The 21,358-nt window shown below is 44.0% G+C and overlaps 1 protein-coding gene across 1 annotated transcript in view; it reads right to left on the reverse strand.

The window, feature by feature from the left end:
* Window positions 1–1,372: 1,372 nt before the first annotated feature.
* Window positions 1,373–21,358, reverse strand: part of LOC124716735 (DNA topoisomerase 2) — a 137,938-nt gene continuing 117,952 nt past the window's right edge. The window contains exons 22-24 of the mRNA XM_047243279.1: window positions 20,514–20,664; window positions 19,180–19,418; window positions 1,373–2,260 (exon numbers count right to left, since the gene is read on the reverse strand). Of these exons, the coding sequence (XP_047099235.1) occupies window positions 2,136–2,260; window positions 19,180–19,418; window positions 20,514–20,664 (515 nt within the window). The 3' untranslated portion in view covers window positions 1,373–2,135. The remainder of the gene's footprint in view (window positions 2,261–19,179; window positions 19,419–20,513; window positions 20,665–21,358) is intronic.

Raw genomic sequence — 21,358 nt, forward strand, 5'->3', positions numbered from 1 at the left:
ATGCAGTTAGTATGAACAATCAAGGGGCACTCTGATAACTATTTTGTACTGATTTGTTCGAGTTGTGTGGGGTTATTTTGTGTGGATCCTTCCCAAGCAAGTGCAACAACAGTCTGACCATGTATTACCTAATGCCATGTCACAACAAAGACCCACATGCACAGGCTGACAGGCCACGGTATCTAAGGAACTAGCATAACTACTATGTGTAAATAATGTAATTGACTTTTATATAACTGCTCTCATCAAAAAGAGATTGCCCACTTTTACACACCAAATATAGTGCAATTCAAAAAGAGTACCCATTAGAAACAGATATAACTGATAAATACACAGCATGACAGAATTACAGAGAACATAAAAGAAAATGGCTGATGCCACAGAAAAGGCATTGTGTGTGTGTGTGTGTGTGTGTGTGTGTGTGTGTGTGTGTGTGTGTGTGTGTGTGCGCGCGCGCGTTCGCGCGTGCGCTGTTAGTTCTGTCACCACATCACAGTGCAGTGCTGGGAAGATTTCATCCACAATACAATCTAGCACCTCAAAATCCCAACACCACACGCAGGTGGCATCAACACTCTGCAAACAGGGAAAAATCAAAAGGATAGAGTACCAGCCCGCAATGTGTGTCAGTACAAAATGTTAGGATGACAGCCCACTGGTAACGAGGAGATGGGCTTGCACCCTCTTGTTTTGGCCCATCTAGTGGTGATCTAAAGTTCTACAGCTGAAACTTTAAAATGTGTTCTGTGACTGAGGGCACATATAGGCAAAGAAACTGTAACTATATTTCTAAAGCAATAATCACAACTTTATATTAGGAGTCCTAACAAAACCCAAAAGTGTGTCTTTCATTCATCTCTACCCAAACTGTTACTGAAGATTGTCTCAAAGTGCTTGTACTGTATACTACAAAGCAATGAATTATGAAGAGTCCATCCTCTTACGACTGTGGGTAGGTGTTTTATACCAGTACTGTAGGAATGCGACTGCTTTGTAATGATGTACCTGAGGCTACAGATGGCTTGCCAGCGTGTACACCTGTGTTTGAGAAAACTGCAGCCAGACTGTGGCTCGATCTTTTGAATACAGTGATGTGGCCCAATCTGTGTCGAGGCTGGTCACCAAAATGTTAATAACAAAGTTAATCAGACCATACAGGTGGTCTGATTTTTAGTTAGTGAATTGTGCACCATTATATGTGTCTGACTTACATCCCTGTGGAGTATATCATAATTTGAGATGTAATTATAAAGCCAGAGTTGTACTCCCTACAGTACCATCAGTATTACAAAACAATACATTTTTATTGTATTTTACTAAAACATACATTTCAAGTATTCAACAGTACAATTAATGATTAAACCATCTGCAACTTATAAATAGTTTAAAACTGGTTTTTTTTATGCTAAATATGTCTAATACAGTAATAATGGTAAAACAAACTTTAAAAGTGGGTTACAGTAAAAACTTTGCTCAAGATAACTGAGATTATTCTAAGGTGCAAACTATTGTCACCCAATCATTGGGTTTGTCTACAAAGTTGAATTCACTGTTTAATTTGTAAACTGTCCATTGAATCAAAAATAATAGCATATTTAATACCAGTTTTCTTGATTATGAACCAGTTTAAATACAATCGAATTAAACACATACAACAACACTGAATAAAAAATGACAGAACACTTCAAAAAGTCTTCTCTTTCACTGACAACTGTTGCATGATAAAGAGCAAAACAAGTAACAATAGTACTACTACTTTCTTATTAAAATCACGCTATTAAGCTTGCAAAATATTAGTTTCCAAGCAGTTCAGTTTTTCGTTTTCACAGTTTCTGTAATAAAATAAAAATATAAAAGCATAGCACATACTGCTATGACACAGCAAAGAAGCTCCTTTTCTGTTCACAATACACAGTCATAAACCACTGAGCACCGACATGTCTACAGCTTTGCTGAATTTAAAATACAGAGTTTGTAACACTATAATGTCCAAAATGCTGAAAACTAAATCATATTAGTCACCAATCTATCATTAGAAAACAATATACATTTATGAGTGAAGGAGACTGTCTTAAAATACACAAAACTGAACAAAGTGAAGGGTAAAAACAGCACTTAAAAATGTACACAAGGAATTAGAAGTCACTGTCATCGTCTACAATGTAGTTTGCAGCTTTCCTTGGTCGACTGGGCTTCGTCTTTGGAGCTACTCTTTCCACTTCCATTTCAAGATCGTTGTCCGAGGCCGCCTTTTTTATTTCTGTAACACAGAAGTATGACCATGAACCTGTTACATTATGCAGTCCTCAGAATGAAATAAATTTATTGTGTATTCTATACAAGTGAAAATCTTATACCATAGTTTCTTTGTTGCCCTATATAGAAAAATAAAAGGTAGTGGGGGATAAAATATCAGGACCGAAGGATTACCTACAACTTTTACAGAAACCAGACCACAAGTATACGAAAAGGAAGCAGACTGGCAATAGTGATAAAGAAATTTCTGGTAGCTGTGGTAACTAGCAGACAAACTGGGAAGTGCCACGACATTCTGTAAAAGTAACATCTGCCCTCTCCAGGGGACACCACTTTGATAAAGCACTGTCCGTGCGGGTGGAGAGGCTTGCGTATCCACGTGAAGCTGAGAGCTATGCCGAAGGTAGAGGAACTACTACCAGAAAGGCCTCAGCCGATGGATCAGACAGTGTGTCCCACAACTTCCCATCTTCCCTATCCATTTCTAGTCCTACCCAATTCTCGTGGGACCCATATGGACACGATTAAAGAAAACATAATAGAAAAACAAACTGAGACCTCAGATATCACAACATTGAGATCAGTACCAATGGAAGGCACTCCCACTACTGAATCAGGGTCTAGACCTGAGCCAGAAGTGGGAACTGCAACCAAGAAGCTAGACCAGATAAAGATCAAAGGCTTGTCTGGGGCCCAGAGGAGGAAACTACTCAGGGAACAGAAGAAAAAGGAAGGGAAAGAATGGCTTCCTAATGACAAGTGAAGGGAATTAAAGGGACTTGAACGTAAGACCCCCAGGATGAAACTGTCTCAGGTTGAAAGACAGGTAGCAAGTGGATAAAGGAGGAATTATAGACTCCCTCCTCCCTGGCTAAGCAGGTCCAGAAAAAATGGAGGCAACAAATAGGGAAACAGACCTATAGTACTTCAGTCTCTGTTTTTTGGATAGCAGTTATCCAGGAAGGTTATCCACATGTGGCCATCACCTTGCAGCAGGAGGAACTATTGCAGATGGCCCTCTTTGAGAAGACTGGGGGGGACGGGGACGACACTGGCCCAGGACCCACCTTCAGGAGTGTCCCTCTAGATCGTTGTGCCCTCAATTTTGTCTGTGAGGGGGTGCCCACATTAGAATGGCTCAAGGACTAGGTGCCCATGATATCCCCGTGGGAAGATGCAAAGCTGCTGGTTAAAACGGCAGCGGAGCTTCTTAAGACTGCAAAGATATCAATATGGGTACCTAAGTTCCTTAAGGAAGTCTCTCCTAAGACTGTTCGGGAAAATAGGGCCCTGAACCCAAAAGTCTCAACAGAAGATTGGAGAGTGATCAACCAGGAGGACGAACCCTGGTAGTGGAGGTCAGAGAGAAGTCCCCCCTGGAAGGAACAGGACCTGAAATTGTTTTTAGGGTTCTCGCAGGTTACCGTCAGTGTTCTCAAAGGTGGCAGCAAGACGGAGACTGGAGGTGCTGCAGATTAGTCTGCCGCACAGTAAAGGGCCATCTACTGCCCCGAGTCGCTGCCTGGGGAGGCAAGAAGTGGACGTGGTCCTGATACAAGAACCCTATTTATATAAAGGGGGTGTATCAGGCATCGGTGGCACTGAAGGTAAGCTGATTTATGCTAGAAATCTAAGAAACTTCAGAACATGCATCTATGTAATAAATGAAATGTCTTTCATGTCAATGATGGATTTCTGCTCTAGGGACTTATTGACCATTAAAATGCAATAATGTGAGGAAGGTATCATGAGGGAAATTGTTTTGGCCTCAGCATACCTTCCTTACGAAGACAGCTCTCCTCCTCCCTCGGAGGTGAGGAGACCGGTAGAGACTTGCCATCGGCAAGGTGACCAACTGCTGGTGGGATGCGTGCCAATGCCCTCAACCTAGTGTGGGGCACCAAGGACGCCAACAGTAGAGGTGAGTACCTTCTTGAATTCCTTTTAGCTAACAACTTAGAGGTCCTGAATAGGGGCAATGAACCTACATTCAGGAATAGCAGAAGGGAACAAGTAATTGACACAACCTTTAGTTCCATGATGAAGGGCAGCCATGTCAAACAATGGCATGTGATGTTGGAGCCAGCTTCATCGGACCACGTATACATTAAATTCAAGGTTGAAATGGGAATCAGACAGACCGTGACCTATAGGGATCCCAGGAAAACGGACTGGGAGACATATAGCAGGGACCTCGACTTAGGCTTATCGAAAATTAAAACCTCGATACAGAATCCAGTATAATTTGAGGAAGTAGCAGAGGGTGTTACCTCTGCCATAGTGACCTCATGTCACGACAACTGCACAATCACCAAGTAGTGCACAAACAGGAGTGTGCCTTTGTGGAATAACTTTGAAACGCAAAGAAAACAGGTACAGAGTGCGTTTAATACTGCGAGACAAAGGACAATGGGCTAAATATCGTGAGGCCCTCGTCAACTACAATCTAGCGATCAGACAAGCAAAGAAGGCATCCTGGAAGGCATTCTGTGAGGAAGTGTAGAGTACAGCTGCACAAGCCAGACTTCACAAGATTCTCACTAGAGTACCAACCAATCCAAGAGGTACGTTAAGGAAGGAGACTGGAGAATATACAAAGACAACACACGAGACACTGGAACTGCTCCTCAAAACTCGCTTTCCTCAATATGCTCTGCCGGACAACACAGTCCGGAATGTGATCCCGGAGAGAAAATGGTTCTCAGGCACTCAAAGAGAGGACTGGGAATCGGCCAAGGAGTGTGTGAACTTTAATAAAATCCAGTGGGCGGTGGGAACATTCCAACCGTTCACGTCACCTGGGCCAAATGGAAATTTTCCATCTCTCCTGCAACAGGCAGAAGGAGAGCTCATAAGAGCCCTATGCATGCTATTCAGAGTTAGCCTAGCAGTATGAATCATTCCCAATGCTTGGAGGGAAGTGAAGGTTATCTTCAATCCAAAGCCAGGGAGAACTGATCATATCAAGGCCACGGATATGAGACCAATCGGTCTGTCCTCTATCATTCTCGAAACATTGGAAAACTCAGGTTAATGTATATGTTGGAGAGAGGAGACTAAGTAGGGCCCCTCTACATTCAAACCAACACGGATATCAACACACACATCAACCAGGTAAATCATGCGAGTCAGCTCTCCACCAACTTGCTAGGAAGGTGGAGAAAGCCCTTCACTTCCAAGAAATAGCCCTCTGCATCTTCCTGGATATCAAGGGGGCCTTTGGTAACACTACCTGCAGCAGAGGTGCATGACCTGGGGACCACTATATGCAGGTGGACCAGGGCCACGCTCAGTGGAAGGAAAGTAGAGGCTACCGTGATGAATGAAAAGATAGTAATTACCACCACTAAAGGCTGCCCACAAGTAGTAGTTTTGTCCCTTCTATTGTGGAATCTAGTGGTGAATGAACTCATTGAGGAATTAAATTTTAGACAATGCTTCTGTCAAGGATACGCAGATGACCTTGTCATAGTAATACTTGGCAAATTTACTGACAAGGTTAGAAATATGGCACAAGGAAGTTTGGACATTGTGCAAAATTTGTGCAACAAACAGGATCCGAGGGTTAATCCTAAGAAGACTGTTTGCCATTTACGAAGAGACATATTCGACACTCAAAATGGCTCTGAGCACTATGCGACTCAACTGCTGAGGTCATCAGTCGCCTAGAACTTAGAACTAATTAAACCTAACTAACTTAAGGACAGCACACAACACCCAGCCATCACGAGGCAGAGAAAATCCCTGACCCCGCCGGGAATCGAACCCGGGAACCCGGGCGTGGGAAGCGAGAACGCTACCGCACGACCACGAGATGCGGGCTTCGACACTCAAGTTGGAATCTAAAGCTCTTCAATAAAACTCTACGTGAGAAGGGGATAGTGAAATATCTAGGGGTAACCTTAGATGAGAAGCTGACATGGACCCCTCACATTAAGAGTATCTGCTCCAAGGCAAGAAGTACTCTAGTGACTACTAGAAGGGCTTGTGGCAAAAACTGGGGCCTAAGCCCCAGGGGTATGCACTGGACATACACCACAGTGGTCAGACCTAGGATTTCCTACAGGGCCGTAGTGTGGTGGAAGACAGTAGAACAGCAGGTTGCAGCTAAGCAGATTGCTAAGGTGCAGCGATCGGCCTCCTTAGCCATAACATGCAGAATTAGCAGCACACCAACCGCTGGAGTGGAAGCCGTGCTGGACGTGTCTCCACTACACCTTTGGGTCAAGAAGGAGGCAGCAGCTGGGGTGCACAGACTTGAAACTGGCAAGAACTGTGTCTCATTCAGATATCCAGAATGACACACTAATACAGTGAGTGAGGTAAATATAGGAGTGGATGGGGAAATGCCTGCCGACATTATAACAACTCCCAACTGCTTCAACAAGCCTTACAACATAATAATTGGAAGTAGGGAGCAGTGGGGAAAAAACAGTTTGACACTGCTCGGGGGCCATCGTTTGGTTCACCGATGGGTCGAAAACAGACTAAGGCGTTGGGGCAGGGGTGTACGGGGTTCAGCCAAGACTGGAGAGAATCATCTCTCTAGGAAATCTGGCCTCTGTATTCCAAGCTGAAATTACTGCACTCGGGGCATGTGTGGAGGAGAATATGCGTAGGTGCTACAAGGACCATGGCATCTACATCTATTCAGACAGCCAGGCAGCCCTGAAATCATTGGCAGCTCATGCAACAAGATCTAAGATTGTTGCAGAATGCCACAGGGCTCTAGTGGAGCTAGGGGGAAGCAATAGGGTAAACCTAGTGCGGATCCCTGGCCACTCGGGGATCTGTGGCAAGAACAAGCCGACAGATTGGTTAGGATGGGGGCAACAACTCCATTTATTGGATCGGAACCTGTCCTGACTATCACCAAGGCTATGATCAAATTAGAACTATGGAACTGGCTTAGGAAACAGCATGTAGAATATTGGACCAAGGTTCATAAACAAAACCATGGTAAGGTAATGATGCCCAAGCCATGTTTTAAAAGAAGCTCTGTAATCCTGGAATTGAACAGGAAAGAGATCAAACCTCTGACTGGACTGATGACCGGTCATGGGAATTTCTAAAAACACCTACACACAATGGGTATAACAGAAGAGGACCCTAAATGTAGGATCTGTGATGAGTGTGAAGAAACTGCATCACACCTTATCTTCGAATGCATGGTATTGGAGAGTAACTAGACTTGAAGAAATTGTGTCTAACAAAGAACTGGTAAAGGGACACTCTGCACTATTTGAGGGCATTGGTTGGCTTTACTAGGTATACAGGGAGCGATACCGCACAATAAACAGTTTCGGTGCGGGCAGTGGCGGGTTAGACCTTAGCTGTTTTAGCTTCCCTGTTAAAATCAAATCAACAGCATCTGCACTGTCAATATTATTTCAACGAACACTCCTGGAATGCTACTACTCTTTACATGAAATTAAAAGCAAGCAGATTAGCAACCTAGTCAATAAAAAAAAAGTCGAAGGAGAAGAGGTTTCTATATTACACACACTTGGGTTGCAAGAATGGTCAGTGATGAACTTCTCTTTAATAGCTGAAGTGGCGTTAAGAAAGGAATCACCACTGCAAGCGACAGATGTCACAGTGTACTACGCGAGTCTGAACGGAGTGATCTCTCAGAAAAACTGATGTTTGGCTCTCATATGGCAGGTTGCTATGACAATGCTTTACAAGTATGATAGGTGGATCGAAGAGAGATGTACACAGTGATGGGGATACTGGACAACACAAGATGACCAAAGCTGTAACAGCCTTTCCACAATGAATGCCTGCTATTCCTCGTGTTCACTAACAAGGAACCCCTTGAGTGCAAGGTTGCAAGTTCAATCTTTATTTGAAAGTGTTCTGTCAACAGTTCCAACAGAAAAAGTATTAGTTGCTAATGACTCCCCATGTGCATCAGGAGAGTGACAAAATGAGTGTCCGGAAGGTGCAGAGATCGACCTCTAATGGGATGTATGTATCAACAAGTCACAAAATAGACTTTGTCAACATTCGAGAATGTTCAAAACAAACCATTAACGTGCACCATTAACACCAAATGAAAAGTAACATGCCACATGGATCACAAAGGTTCACACCCCAAGATCAAAAACATTCCTTGGGAGTTATAAACTGTTTAGGACATTCAGCCAAGTATCCACTATTAGAGAATGCATATAGAATCAAACCGTTTTAACAGGGTAATGAGAACTGATGGAATGCGACGGCATGCAACTGAATGCCAAACAGTCTGTTGTGGAGCTTATCACAAAACTGGCTGTCCTTTTAAAGCATAGCTGCAGATAGAGTGATAATATATTTTATAGGCACAGAAAAAGCAAACATCCAGAGGCTGAATTTGTCCAGTGGTTTCAAGTGGTATGAAACGCAATGTCAAACATTTTTCAGAAGACATAGTTTGCTCCCAAACACTCCTGCTTGCTGTGACGTAAATATTCCCTACTTCCCTTGCAAGATTGATTGATTGAGACGGGTTATGGGAATATAATTGAGAGGGGACTAAACTGGGAGGTCATCAGACTCACACTTCTGGAGTGAGTGACAGAAGAAAAAGAATCTGCGAAAAGTGGACGGATACAGTAAGAGGAGTCAAATTATAAAATAATTAACAGTAAAACACACAGTAAAGGCATATTATGTGGGACCAAATGGAAAAAACGGAAAAAGGGAGGGTGGCAGGGCCATGGGGTCACAGACCGAGAAGACTGTAAAAGAAGTCAGAACCACAACCAACCCGCCCCTGCTCCAAGGCTAAAGGACAACCTTGTATCTGAAAACAAACACCAATTTCACGGAGGAAACCTAGGACAAGTTCACCATCCGTGGTTCATCTGCTAACATGAAATGTAGGGAATTGGGAAAACTATACTTAACACAAAGGGCCGAAAGAAGGGGACATTCCATCAATATGTGAGATATCTTCAACTGGCTCCACGACCACATTTTGGGGGTGGGTCATTACATAAGAGGAAACAATGTGTGAGCTGGTTATGACCAATGAGTAAACAGCATAAAACAGTGGCTACTCCTGAGAGGAACGCAAGGAAGAGCACCGAACTGCAGAGATTCCTTAATCGTGCGCAGTTTATTATTATGAGAAGTAGTGCTTCAGATGGCCTTCCAGTTATGGGCAATGAGAGATTTGATGTAGATCCACATATCCGCAGTTGGAATCTTGAAAGGAAATGTGGTAAGTATCTGCTTCTCTAACCAAACGATCAGCCAGTTCATTGCTTGGGATGCCTACATGATTTGGGACCCAGATAAAGACGACTGAACAGGCGGCATGCTCGAGGGTAGAGAGAAGGTCGTGGATAGCAGATACCAAATGGTGACAAGAGTAGCATCGGTCAATAGCCTGCAGGCTACTCATGGAGTCTGAACAAATTATAACACTGTGGAGGAAGGCCTGAGGAACAAAAAGGAGGGCCCCGTGAATGGCTAGAAGCTCTGGTGTGAACACACTACATGACCCCGGTAATAAATGGTGTTCGAAGCCAGTGAGAGACATGAAAGCATATCCACCTTATCGATAGTCTTAGAACCATCAGTGTAAAAGATTGTGACATCCTTGCAAAGTTCCAGGGTGCCACCGACAAGATGCTGGAAAACCGCAGGAGCGACAGAGACCCTAGGACCCTGGAATAGACAAGTCCTAATCTGTGGTCTAGGCACCATCCAAGGGGTGGTGTGGGGGAAAGACACATGGTGCAGACCAGTGAGAGGAGATGGAGATCCAGACGGGGGGAAGTGAGATGCACGCCAACGAGCAACCCCACCCACAGGCGGGTGTTAGGAGGGATACATACATCACTGACGAAGAATGCAAGGTACACAGGACGGTCACAGAATTGGCGAATGGCAATTGCATAGGAAACAAGGAGTTGGCTCTGTCAGATGTGTAGAGTTGGAATCCCCGCTTCTGTGAGGAGCCTATTAACAGCATTAGTGCGAAAAGCACCAATAGCCAGATGCACCCCACAATGATGGACATAGTCAAGGAGTATCAAAGCAGGAGGAGCCGATGAGCCATAAACGTGACCACCATAATCTAGCCTGGAAAGACCAGGGCACAGAAAAGACTGAGAAAAGTGGAACAGTCTACACCAAGATGTGTGGGCCAGGAGGCAGACAGCATTAAGCTTCCGCTTATATGTAGTCTTTAGGTGGTGAATGTGGGGCACCTATGTCAGCTTGTTATCAAAAATGAGCCCCAAGAACAGGACTGTGCTACAACGTCGAGGAGCTGGTTGCGTAAATAAGGTTCTAGATCGGGGTGTACTGTCGGTTGACAACAAAAATGCGTAACCCGCGTTTTGGAAGGAGGAAACTGGCTGTTGCCCACGTAGAGGCCCATCAGATGGCGCCTCAGAGCTGGCACTCAGCAGAAGCTACTGAGTGGGAGCTCCACCAGATGCAAAAATCGTCCATGTACAATGCTGGGGTAACCAGAGGCCCAGCAGGGGTCACAAGGCCATTGAAGGCAATGAGGAAGAGTGTGAAACTTAGCACAGAACCCTGTGGGATACCATTCTCCTGAACCTGAGGGAGACAGAGTGAAGTGCCAACTCGAACCTGGAAGAGCCGGTCATATAAAAACTCACGGATAGAAATCTGAAGGGGAGCACGGAAGCCCCATTCGTGGAGGGTAACTAAAATGTGATGGCACCAAGCCATGTCATATGCCTTATGTAGGTCAAAGAAGACCACAACAAGGTGCTGGCGGGGAGTAAAAGCCTGTCAGATGGCTTATTCCAATCAGAGTGAATAGTCAGTTGATCACCCTGCCCGGAAGCCACACTGATATGGGGGACAAAAGGCCCCGAGATTTGAGTAACCAACAAAATCTGAAGTTGACCATCCTTTCGAGCAGTTTACGAAGTACATTCGTCAGGCTAATTGGGCAATGGGTGTGAAGCAACGTTGGGTTTTTCCCGGACAGCGTAATTTTACTGTCTCGTCATTGTGAAGGAGAAGCACCTGTGAGCCAAATGTGGTTGAAGACCTCAGAGACGTCTGGAAGGGGTGGGAGGGGGGAGGGGGGGGGGGGGGTGTCGTCGGCAAAGTGTGTTGAGAGGTGTTCTGTGAGGACCAATGGATCAGTGCATAGAGCACCTTGGTATTTCAGAGCCTGGACAGTTGACTGTTGCTGGCAGCCCAGAAGGCTACGGAGCCTGGACTAAACCTGCGATGATGAGGCATACGTCCCCAGGGAGGAAACATAGCACTCCGAGCATTCCTTTTTACTCTGCTTAATACGGTAACGAGTCTTAGCACAGAGATGCTTAAAAGTGAGGAGGTTGGTGTGTGAAGGGTGTCACTTAAATCAGTGCAGCGCCCATCAGCGGTCCTGGACAGCGACTGCAACAACCATGGTCCACCACGGTACCAGTCGACGACAAGGAGGATCTATGGAAAGGGAGACAGTAGTGCCAGCAGCATGAAGAATAGCGGCAGAGATGCCTTGCATGACTACATCAATGGAATTCGAGACGGAGGTGTCAAAGTGGACAGCAGACATATATAAAGGCCAATTGGCCCTGCAGAATGCCCAACATGGGGGGGCTGTCTGCCTGGTGGCAGCAGGGGAACAATAGAATCGCCGGAAAGTTGTCACTGTCCGAAAGATCACTGTGGGATGATCTATGTAGGGAAGCCACAAGGGCAGGAGATGAGATCGTTAGATCGATAGAGAAAGTGTCATGAGCAGCACTGAATTTGGTATAGGAACCATCATTCAGGAGACACAAATTGTGGTCCATGATGTGTGGTCAATTAGGGTACCCCTACCTGTTGAAGTGACACTCCCCCACAGTGGATGGTGCGCATTGAAGTCCTGAAGGAGGCTAAATGGGAATGGGAGTTGTTGGGTTAAGGTACACAGTGCAATGTAAGCAAGTGGTCTACCTGGTGGGAGGTAGACATTGCAAATGGTGATTGCTGGAGTCATCTGCATTCTAACTGCTATCCCTTCCAATTTGGAACCTAGGGGGAATCCAGTCACTAATGACATCAGAGCAACCCAAAGCGCAGACCCCACCAGATGCTACCCCGGGGCCAGCATGGTTCTGATAGAACACCTAATAACCACAAAAAGCTGGAGAGTTGTCATCACGGAAATGCGTTTCTTGAAGAACGAGAGAGAATGCAGAATACGAGGAGACGAGCCTGCATTTCCGATAGGTGACAATAGTATCCGTTGCAATTCAGTGATGACCATGTAGCTTGAGTCCAAGGTAGACATGAAGCCAAGAAGGACATCAGGTCATTTGGTCAGTTGTAGTCACCGACAAGGATGGGGTGACATCTATAAATAAGATGTCAGACTCAGTTTGCGAGGGGCGATATGGCACCTCCGGGCACCTTGTCATGGGAGTTATATTCTCCTCCCCCTCCTCCTCCCCGGGCAGGGCACAAGGGAAGTACAGGCTTCTGCAAGATCTGGAACTGAAAGAGAGGCCACCTTGAGCTGCACAGATGGTATGTCTCATGGCCGAGTGTGTCTTGTGGCCTGAGATGCTGGGGAGGAACCCGATCGCCGGCAGATGCTGAAGAAGGGGGGCACTTCTTCGGCTGGGGAGGGGGAATGGCTCCCTGATGGGAGGTCATGGGAACTGGAGGTGAGGGGAAGGGGAGAGTGAGACAGGGCTGAGGAAAGCAAGTAACAGACGCACAAGTTGAATACAGTGACACTGGATGGAATGTGTGACACTTTTGATGAGCCTCAGCGTAAGACAGGTGAACCACGGACTTTTATTCTTTGATCTTCTTTCCTCTCTTGTAATCTGGGCAATCCGGCGAGCGAGGGGAGTGGCAGTCAAGCACAACTAGCACACAGACGGCAGAACACAGGGGCTTCCCTCAGGGAGTGGGCGGCCAGTCACCACACAAAGTGTCCGCCATACAGCGGGAAGGCACAACCACCAAAAGCTCTGAATAGGTGGAGGGATGTACGGCTTCACATCACACCTGCAGCACATAACCTTGACCTTCTTTGGGAGGGTATCCCCCTAAAGCCAGAATGAAGGTGCTAGTATCGGTGCCGTTGTCTTTGCAGCCCTTCTCCACACGTTGAACAAAATGAATGCCACGCCAGAATAGCCCGGAGTTCATCAGTTTGCAGGATGAGGTCCTTATGAGAAATTACTGCCTGGCCCATATTCAGAGAATGGTGAGTAGTGATAGACATCAAGATGGAGTCCAGCCGCATCTTACTAAGAGACTCCACTTCACCAAACTTGTCCTTTATATTCTCCACAAAAAACAATGGCTTGGTGGTGGTGAATGTGTCCCCATCCATCCTAGTACAGATGAGGTAACTGGGAAAGGGTTTCATCACAAGATGGCAAGCCTGGCCCTCCTCCCACGGTGTGGCCACAGAAGGGAAGGTTGGTCATACGAAGCAGCATTCAAGGATCCTTCACCATTCAAAGAGACGGCTGTTTGCAGCTCGATACACTGTGTGCCAAGCATCCGCCCCGATACCACCCACTCTGACCAGGGGCTCTCCCTACGGGCGCCACCCAGTCACACCGAGGACCGCCTGGCAAGACAGCCGTTGCCGGGAGCTCCAATGCTCCATGAAGATATGCAACCACTCCTTGGCATACTTGGGGAGGGAACACCTCAGGTATTAGTAGCGTAATCCCTGTGTTCTCAGGGGCTCAGTGATATGGGTACATTGCAGCCCCACCACATGGACTGGCTAATGTGTCGGTGACCCAGCAGGGTGGAAGGAGGCTACAGTGGTGACGGAAGGGGAGAGAGGAATCCACACTGTAGATGCTAGGGAGGGAATTCTTCCCATATTGCTCACACTAAAAGAACTAAATTTTGAAGGGGAGGTCAAACCTCGAGTGGGGAGCTAATTGCCACAAAGGATGAAAGAACAAAATTGCAGCCAATACAGGAAACCAGGTGGATAGCCAAGTCGACAAAATTCTGAACACCCAGAGAGCGGAAGGAGGTAGCAATGGGGAAGGAGTGGGGATAGGGAGGGAGGAGGCAGGGTGAAGGAAATTCAGCCAGGGAATGAAGAATGGGCCACAATAGCTCAGGGCCCCACGTGCGCCACGCACAACTCACGAAAGAACCGTGAACCCCCTAGAGGGCCCTTGCGAGGTCACACACAAGAAAGAACTGTAGGGTGCAGAGCACCTCCAACTTGTTGCAGCATAACAAAAGGCTTTCCATTAATTTACCAACCAGATTAACAGTTGGCATATTTGTATATGAATGTATCGAGGCATTGATGTCGGTTGATGTTGCTTGGCACCTCTGATTTTCAGGGTACCTCTAATCTGCATTTCCTCTTCAAGCCCCAATTGGTCAGAGATGAGAACAAATTACTTACTGAATGACGGGATAAGATTATCTTATCTACAAACTTTCAGGCTAACTCCACAGTTTGCTGTGCCACATGAAGTTGATGTTTTGTTTGAAATTTCATTACCTTACCCCTTCCAATTCAGTAGCACAGTTTGCAGTTGTGCAAATATCCGCTGCTTCCCCCTAGATCATTGTAATCTACATCATATGCAATTTGATGTGCATAACATACAAGATCAGGTCACACATAGCCTGTAGACCGTATTACCATCCTTGCAACACGCAAACCTCAGTTTCTTGAAGATTGTTCCTCGTCTTTAATATCCATAGTTCTTGTGGACTACACACATTGCTGCAGACTTATTCGAAATCGGTTCATAGATGTTTTTTACTGTGCTGCGAATGATCTTCCACATACATAGTTATGTTCAGTACTTGTTCCTCTGCCAATGATAGTCCTCCATTATGTTTCACCAGTGACAGCATTTGAGGCGGCCTGTCTGATAAGGATCATCATCATCATCATCATCTACATGGCTCTACACCTGTTTCAGTGTAACTTTCACTTGCTGAACACTTGTCGTCGTCATTGTACTCTTCAAGTACATTGTCCATACAGCTGAGTGTACACAACACCACGCATTCCTCTTATTTATCTTGCACAAATGCTAGTATTTCATCTGTCACTTTTTCTCACACTGGGAAATTCCTTGGGTTACTTTTCGATGAAATGTCAACTTCGGCAACTGTTGTAGATATAATGCAAGTTTTGCTTTGTTATTGCTGCCACTGCTCTGCTTCGTATCAACACCACTAGCACTGTAGCACTCTTGAGTTACTGACTAAGCAGTTCAACTATGCTCTGTAGCCTCATGCTGTGCTCACCATTGGATACCTGCAGTCCCACCCCACTTACCATTAGCAGCCAATATTGTGGTTGCATGTTTGACAGTATGTGGAGTATCTAACGCTGTGAACATAATTGGCCAAACACTTGCTAAAGGTGTATGGAGACTATACAGTAAGTATGTCATATGAGTAACATGACACGGATGGTGCCTACAGAGTTTTTCAGTAGCTATCGAAAGGGTATACACGACAAGCCACAGCCTGCTCAAACCACCTCACCTGCGATCCCTCACAATGAAGAGGGTCTATAGATGCATCTGTTTCAGTCTGCAGATTACTACAATGAAACTGTGTGCACACCTGAATTTTGGCTGTAATGCCATGGACAAAATGTTACACACACACACACACACACACACACACACACACACACACACACACACACACACACTGTTATTGCGAATTGTGTGCCAGATGGGTTCTGGAGATGCTTAAGAACAGAGTGGAAATTTGTTCAGATCTGCTGACCAATACAAGGCAGAACAATTTTCTGAACATTCAGTTCCAGTGTCAAGTAGCTCGTTTGCTCACATACCAGCACGAATGAACACTGTACTGCCTCATATTTTGTTGATCTCTGTATCAGAGTGGTCAGCGTGGGTAACTGCAACGCGGAGGATCTGGGTTCGATTCCCGGAACTGCCAGGGATGTTTCTTCAGTGGGAGGACTAGAATGGGCTGCACCCTTCCCTTCTGAAGCTAACTGACAAGGTACTCAACTGAAGAGTCGTTGCTGCAGATTACAAAAATGACACCAGCCACGAGAGTGGTGTGCTGACCCCATGCCCCTCCATACTGCATTCAGTGATATCGCTGGCAGAGGATAACGAGGTGGCTGCTTAGTACCAATCAGCCCACTGGAGCCCGTGGGTGGTATTTGGGTAATTTCACTTTTTTTACCTGTCTGATAGAGATTGGCACTCTCAGCCTGTTAACCACACAATTTGGTTAACAATATTGTGTAGTAAGATCAACTACATGTTAAATACTGTTAGCTTCTACACCTAACAGTAAGTGTGAGTGGTATTGAAAGTTAATTGTCATCCTAAAAAAATGAAGTTCCACAATTTTTTTTTAGTCTGCAGGTAAATGTTCGCAATCCCAGACACGCTGAAATTCTTCCCACAACCACACACTGCTAGAGCTGCCAAATCAAAATGAGAAACCCTTCAGGGTGTGTACACAGACAAGGCAAAAACTTTCAGGATTATTTCCTGGATATCCCAGTTAAAAAACACTTTTCCTAGTGTGAAAACACACTTTCATATTAAGTCACAGTAAGTTTCCATAGATTTTCCCTCTGAACTGTAAAACTTATCAATCCTTTGAATGGTGAACGTTTAATACACCAGCATAGAGCACTTTAGGAAATGGAAAAAAAAGAGTTTTGGAAAGACCTTTGATATGCAGCAACATATATGCTGCATATTTTTGCATTAAAAAAAGAAGTATACATTCTAATTCCACTAAACGGGGCACGTTAGCTTCTGGAGCACTGAAATCGAGATTGCGATGTCTTTTTGTAAGCCAATCACACCTCATGTCATGTGATTTTGCCAGCTGATAACAGATATTCGGAGCATAGGATACATGTCGTCAGCCAATAGCAGTATCACTTAAGTAGCGCGAACACATGAAGAGGAAAAGTTAATGTTGTTACAAGGAAAGCTAAGCGTTCACATGTAATATTGGTCTTTTTTTTGCATTTGTTACACATCACACAAATGTGCCAGTAAAATTAAAAACAATGACAAATGTGTGTTCAGCAGGACTCTAATTATTCTACAAGGCCATTCCTCAAAGTGCTAAGTTTCAAACACACTGTGATTTAAGAAATTCATCCCACATAACATAATTCACCTTCGATAAAAGGAAATTTAATTTGAAAGAAACACTTTTCAAAACACCATTAGCAATATTTTCCCCAAGACCTGTAAGAAATAGGTTCATTTTAACGGCTGCCAGAGAGCGCCAAGAAACAGGCATTATTGCACGTGTGCACCTGTGACGATGTAGGAAGCCCATATATTTTATGTCTAAAGCATTAAGAGATCTTGCGTTACGTGATGATGGAACAAGACATCAGAGGATACGTCAATATCATAGGAATTTCGTAAACTGTGCTAAAATGCATAATTTGGCTTTAAGCGGACATTGGATTGTCCAGATTCACAACAAAGTAGATCCCACCTGATATTAAGGTTTTCAGTGTGGTTTCCGGGGTGTAAATTTTCTTGGAGTACCAGTGCTGTACTATCTCTTGCTTGGTTCTTTGTTATGGCATGATGCCAGAAGGTGAAAATGTGCACTTTAAATTAGGAAACTATTGGAACTAGTCAATACTCTGGAATGAAACACTTCATTTCAAATAGATTGAGTGCTTCAACAGAAAAGATTAATAAAAGCCAAATTTCTTTACCGACAAAAAGTAACTTCATTGTTCTGCAAGGCGATTAATGATCTACTGCCAAAAACCTGGAAATAAAATAATAAAACTGAAACTAATCATATTCCTTCTGTAATTAAGTGAATGTATTTTAATTCACTTGATACCTCCCGGCCACAAAAATCGATTTTGTTTTCATTTGATGTGAGAGCCGTAAACTTAGAGGAAACAGCGAAATCACTAAATGTAAATAAGAATCACTTTGAGACTACCCCCTCTCCACTATACTAACAACTCAGTGCATGCACACATCTGGCAGCTAGTACGTGCCAGAAATATTTTTCTCATTAGCATCTGGCTGCTACTGTCGATACAGCTAACAGCTACACTTCAAGTAGCAGGAAGCAGGAGAAAGCACTGCTCATACAACACTCAGCTGCACATGCTACTGAGCCCGCTGGCAACTGCTCAAACAAGCCTAATGTAAACAGTTGTGATGCCGCACTCATAGAAACCAGTTAATTGTTACTAATTATTGCACAGTCGTTGTCGTCCTAAGGTCTTAGACATTTTGCTGTTGGTGAACACTTAGTTCACGGTGTTTTGTTGTTGTAAACTGTATTTTACCTTTGCAACTAAAGTGTCTCTCTCTCTCTCATTTTATTGTTGCAGTATTACTCTGCAGTAGTGGGATACAGTAATATTCTTTGTTGGAGTATCAGTTCTTAGCAGTGAAAAATACAAAAATTTAACCAAAAACTAAAACAATGAAAAATTCCCGAGTTCCCTGGTTTTCTCCCAGATGAAATAATTCTCGGGTTTTTCCCGGTTGTCCAGGAGCGTATACAACTTCCATCTCCACTTCACCCATGGGCTGTGTTACTTTGCTTCACCTCTGGAATATTTAACCCAAGAGAACATCATTTAACCACAAACTACAGCTGCATGTCCTCGAGAAAAATTACAGCTGTTTCCTCTTGGTTTTAGCTGTTCACAGGACCAGCACAGCAAGGCCATTTTTTTGCGTGGCCTCTCAACAGATACCCCTCCATTATGTTTGCACCTACAGTACAGCTACCCGTAATGCCGAGGCACCTATGGCAAAATCCACGGTTCATGGGTGGGTGGAGTGGGAGGGTGATAATTAACACACTGCAATTACACTTTGTACAAAACAAAATATAGAAGCCTAATAACACACTGACAGCAAAATATAATTACAATGACTATGGGTAAATGTGGTTCATAGTTCTTAAACAACTTATCTGAAAATTAATACTTACCCTGAGGCTTGCTCGTCGATGGGCCATCCGAATCAGAGATCCTTGCAACTTTTTTCTTCTTTGGTTTAGCTGCCTTTTTTTTCTTCACTTCAAACTCACTGTCCGTATCACTGACAATGATTTTCTCAATGTCCGAGTCAGAGACAGATATCCTTTTAACTGCTTTCTTCTTTTGTTTAGCCTCTTTCTTTGTCTTCTCTTTGGGCTCTCTGATTGAACTGCTCACCACATTTTCTCCCCTGCAAAACATACCACTGCATTTAGATCACTTTTAATCTGATTTCACATCATGCACGTCATCTAATCACTAACAAGAATCCATTTTTTAATACAACTACAGGCAATTTCTGAACAATAAGGATAGAAGCTGAAGTAATGCATCAAGATTTGGGCTGACACTGTTTACTAGATGCTAGATGTGCTATCCACTACACCACCTGGCCAATTTGGCTGACAAGTCCGGGCCTTGGCAGAAATTTCAGTTCACAGCTACATATTCTATCCTGATGTAGATAAGGCTGAGACTCAATGTGACTCCAGGAAAATGTAATTACAGAAGATCAATTTCTGAATGGTTATACAGCGCTGCCAACAGGTCACTTATCTGTAGTAACTTTCAGTAACTACTACTTGTTAGAAGTCAGCAGGTCATTTTATTCAATCTGAGGCAAGTTGGATGGGTTTGTGAGAGCAAGAGCATAAAATAACCACCAGAAAATCAGCAGCAAGTGTCAGTGATGCTGTAAGCACCGCAAGAGCATTGCCGTTGGATACTGATTGTGATCAGTTAGTGGATGAATGGAAGCTTTTCCAGTTGGGTGTCATTGTAAGTTGTGAGTGTGTTCTGCTTCAACACAATATCCAACTGACAGTTACTGGAACCAATCCATCAATACGAAGTGCACAACAACTGAAATATTCTCAGATAAGTACAGTGGTGAAATGAGCTCTGCCTCATGGGAATGCTGAGACCAAAAGGGGCTTTTCTGCATAAAGAAGATATATTATAAAGGAACTGACATTGCTCTCACATAGTAAAAGATAAAATGAAATTTTATGACAACAAACTGGAAAAAGTTTGTATGACAACAGTTGGTTTCTTTGGACAGTGTGCATACAATATCAGATAAACCTAGAAGAAAGAATTAAAAAATATAAAGAGGGAAAGAGAGCAGCTGGAAGGTGGTGGCCAACAAAAGCTTTCAACTGAGAAAAACCAGATTTCATCATGTGAGGAAATAATAAAAAAAAAAAAAAAAAAAAAAGGCAGCAGGAACAGGAATTATTATTGACTGTCAGTCATAGCACCCTTAAATCCAATGCTATCAACTCACATGAAGCTGTCATCAGCGGTGTTCAATTCTGCATCCACATGTGGGACAATTTCGCTCTCCTGCACCAAGATATTATCATGCAGCTCCAGTTCTTCATCACTTTTTCCTTCTTCTTCATCGCTGTCACTGAATGTGAACTTCGCCTTTGCCGCTGGAGCAACAAATAAGAGACATCCCACACTATTTACAAAATATAAAATATATATATATAACAAAAATAAATCAATATATATTATAAAATTAAGTGTACGATGTGCATTCTGCTAAAGCTCAGAAACGATACCTGGTACGAACAAGGGAGTTATATGGTGTGTAGCCATCCCCTAGTCATGAAGGTGGTATCAATTTTTATCTGAATGGTGGGCTTTTGAAGATATAAGAGCTGGGAAGGTTCGCCCTCTATAATTTTCTAAAATATTGCAGAACATTTGAGAGTATTCAAGAGCATTCCATAACATTCCAGAATGTTTCACAATTATAAGCGATGTTCTGAAAAGTTCAGGAATAGTCCTGAACATTTGTGAAGAATCCATGATGTTTGGGAACATCCTAAATCATTTTAGAACATTTCACGAGACACACTAATGTTGTGGAATCTTCTGGAACATTGTGGACCATTCTGGGCCTTTTTGGTATGTTCTGGAATTTGCCACTAGTGAGGCTACCCTCTGGTAGGAATATACAAAGCAAGACCAGTCGTGTGTTCGAACATCAGTTTCTTATCAGTAACGAACTGAAGAACCAAAAAATTAGTGGAATGAGTGAACAAAAACAGACAGTGAAGTGTGACAAAATCATTTTACGCCATACTTTAAAGTTTATCCCTTCATTTCAACTACCACACA

Source organism: Schistocerca piceifrons, chromosome 9 (assembly GCF_021461385.2).
Source record: "Schistocerca piceifrons isolate TAMUIC-IGC-003096 chromosome 9, iqSchPice1.1, whole genome shotgun sequence".
NCBI lineage: Eukaryota > Metazoa > Arthropoda > Insecta > Orthoptera > Acrididae > Schistocerca > Schistocerca piceifrons.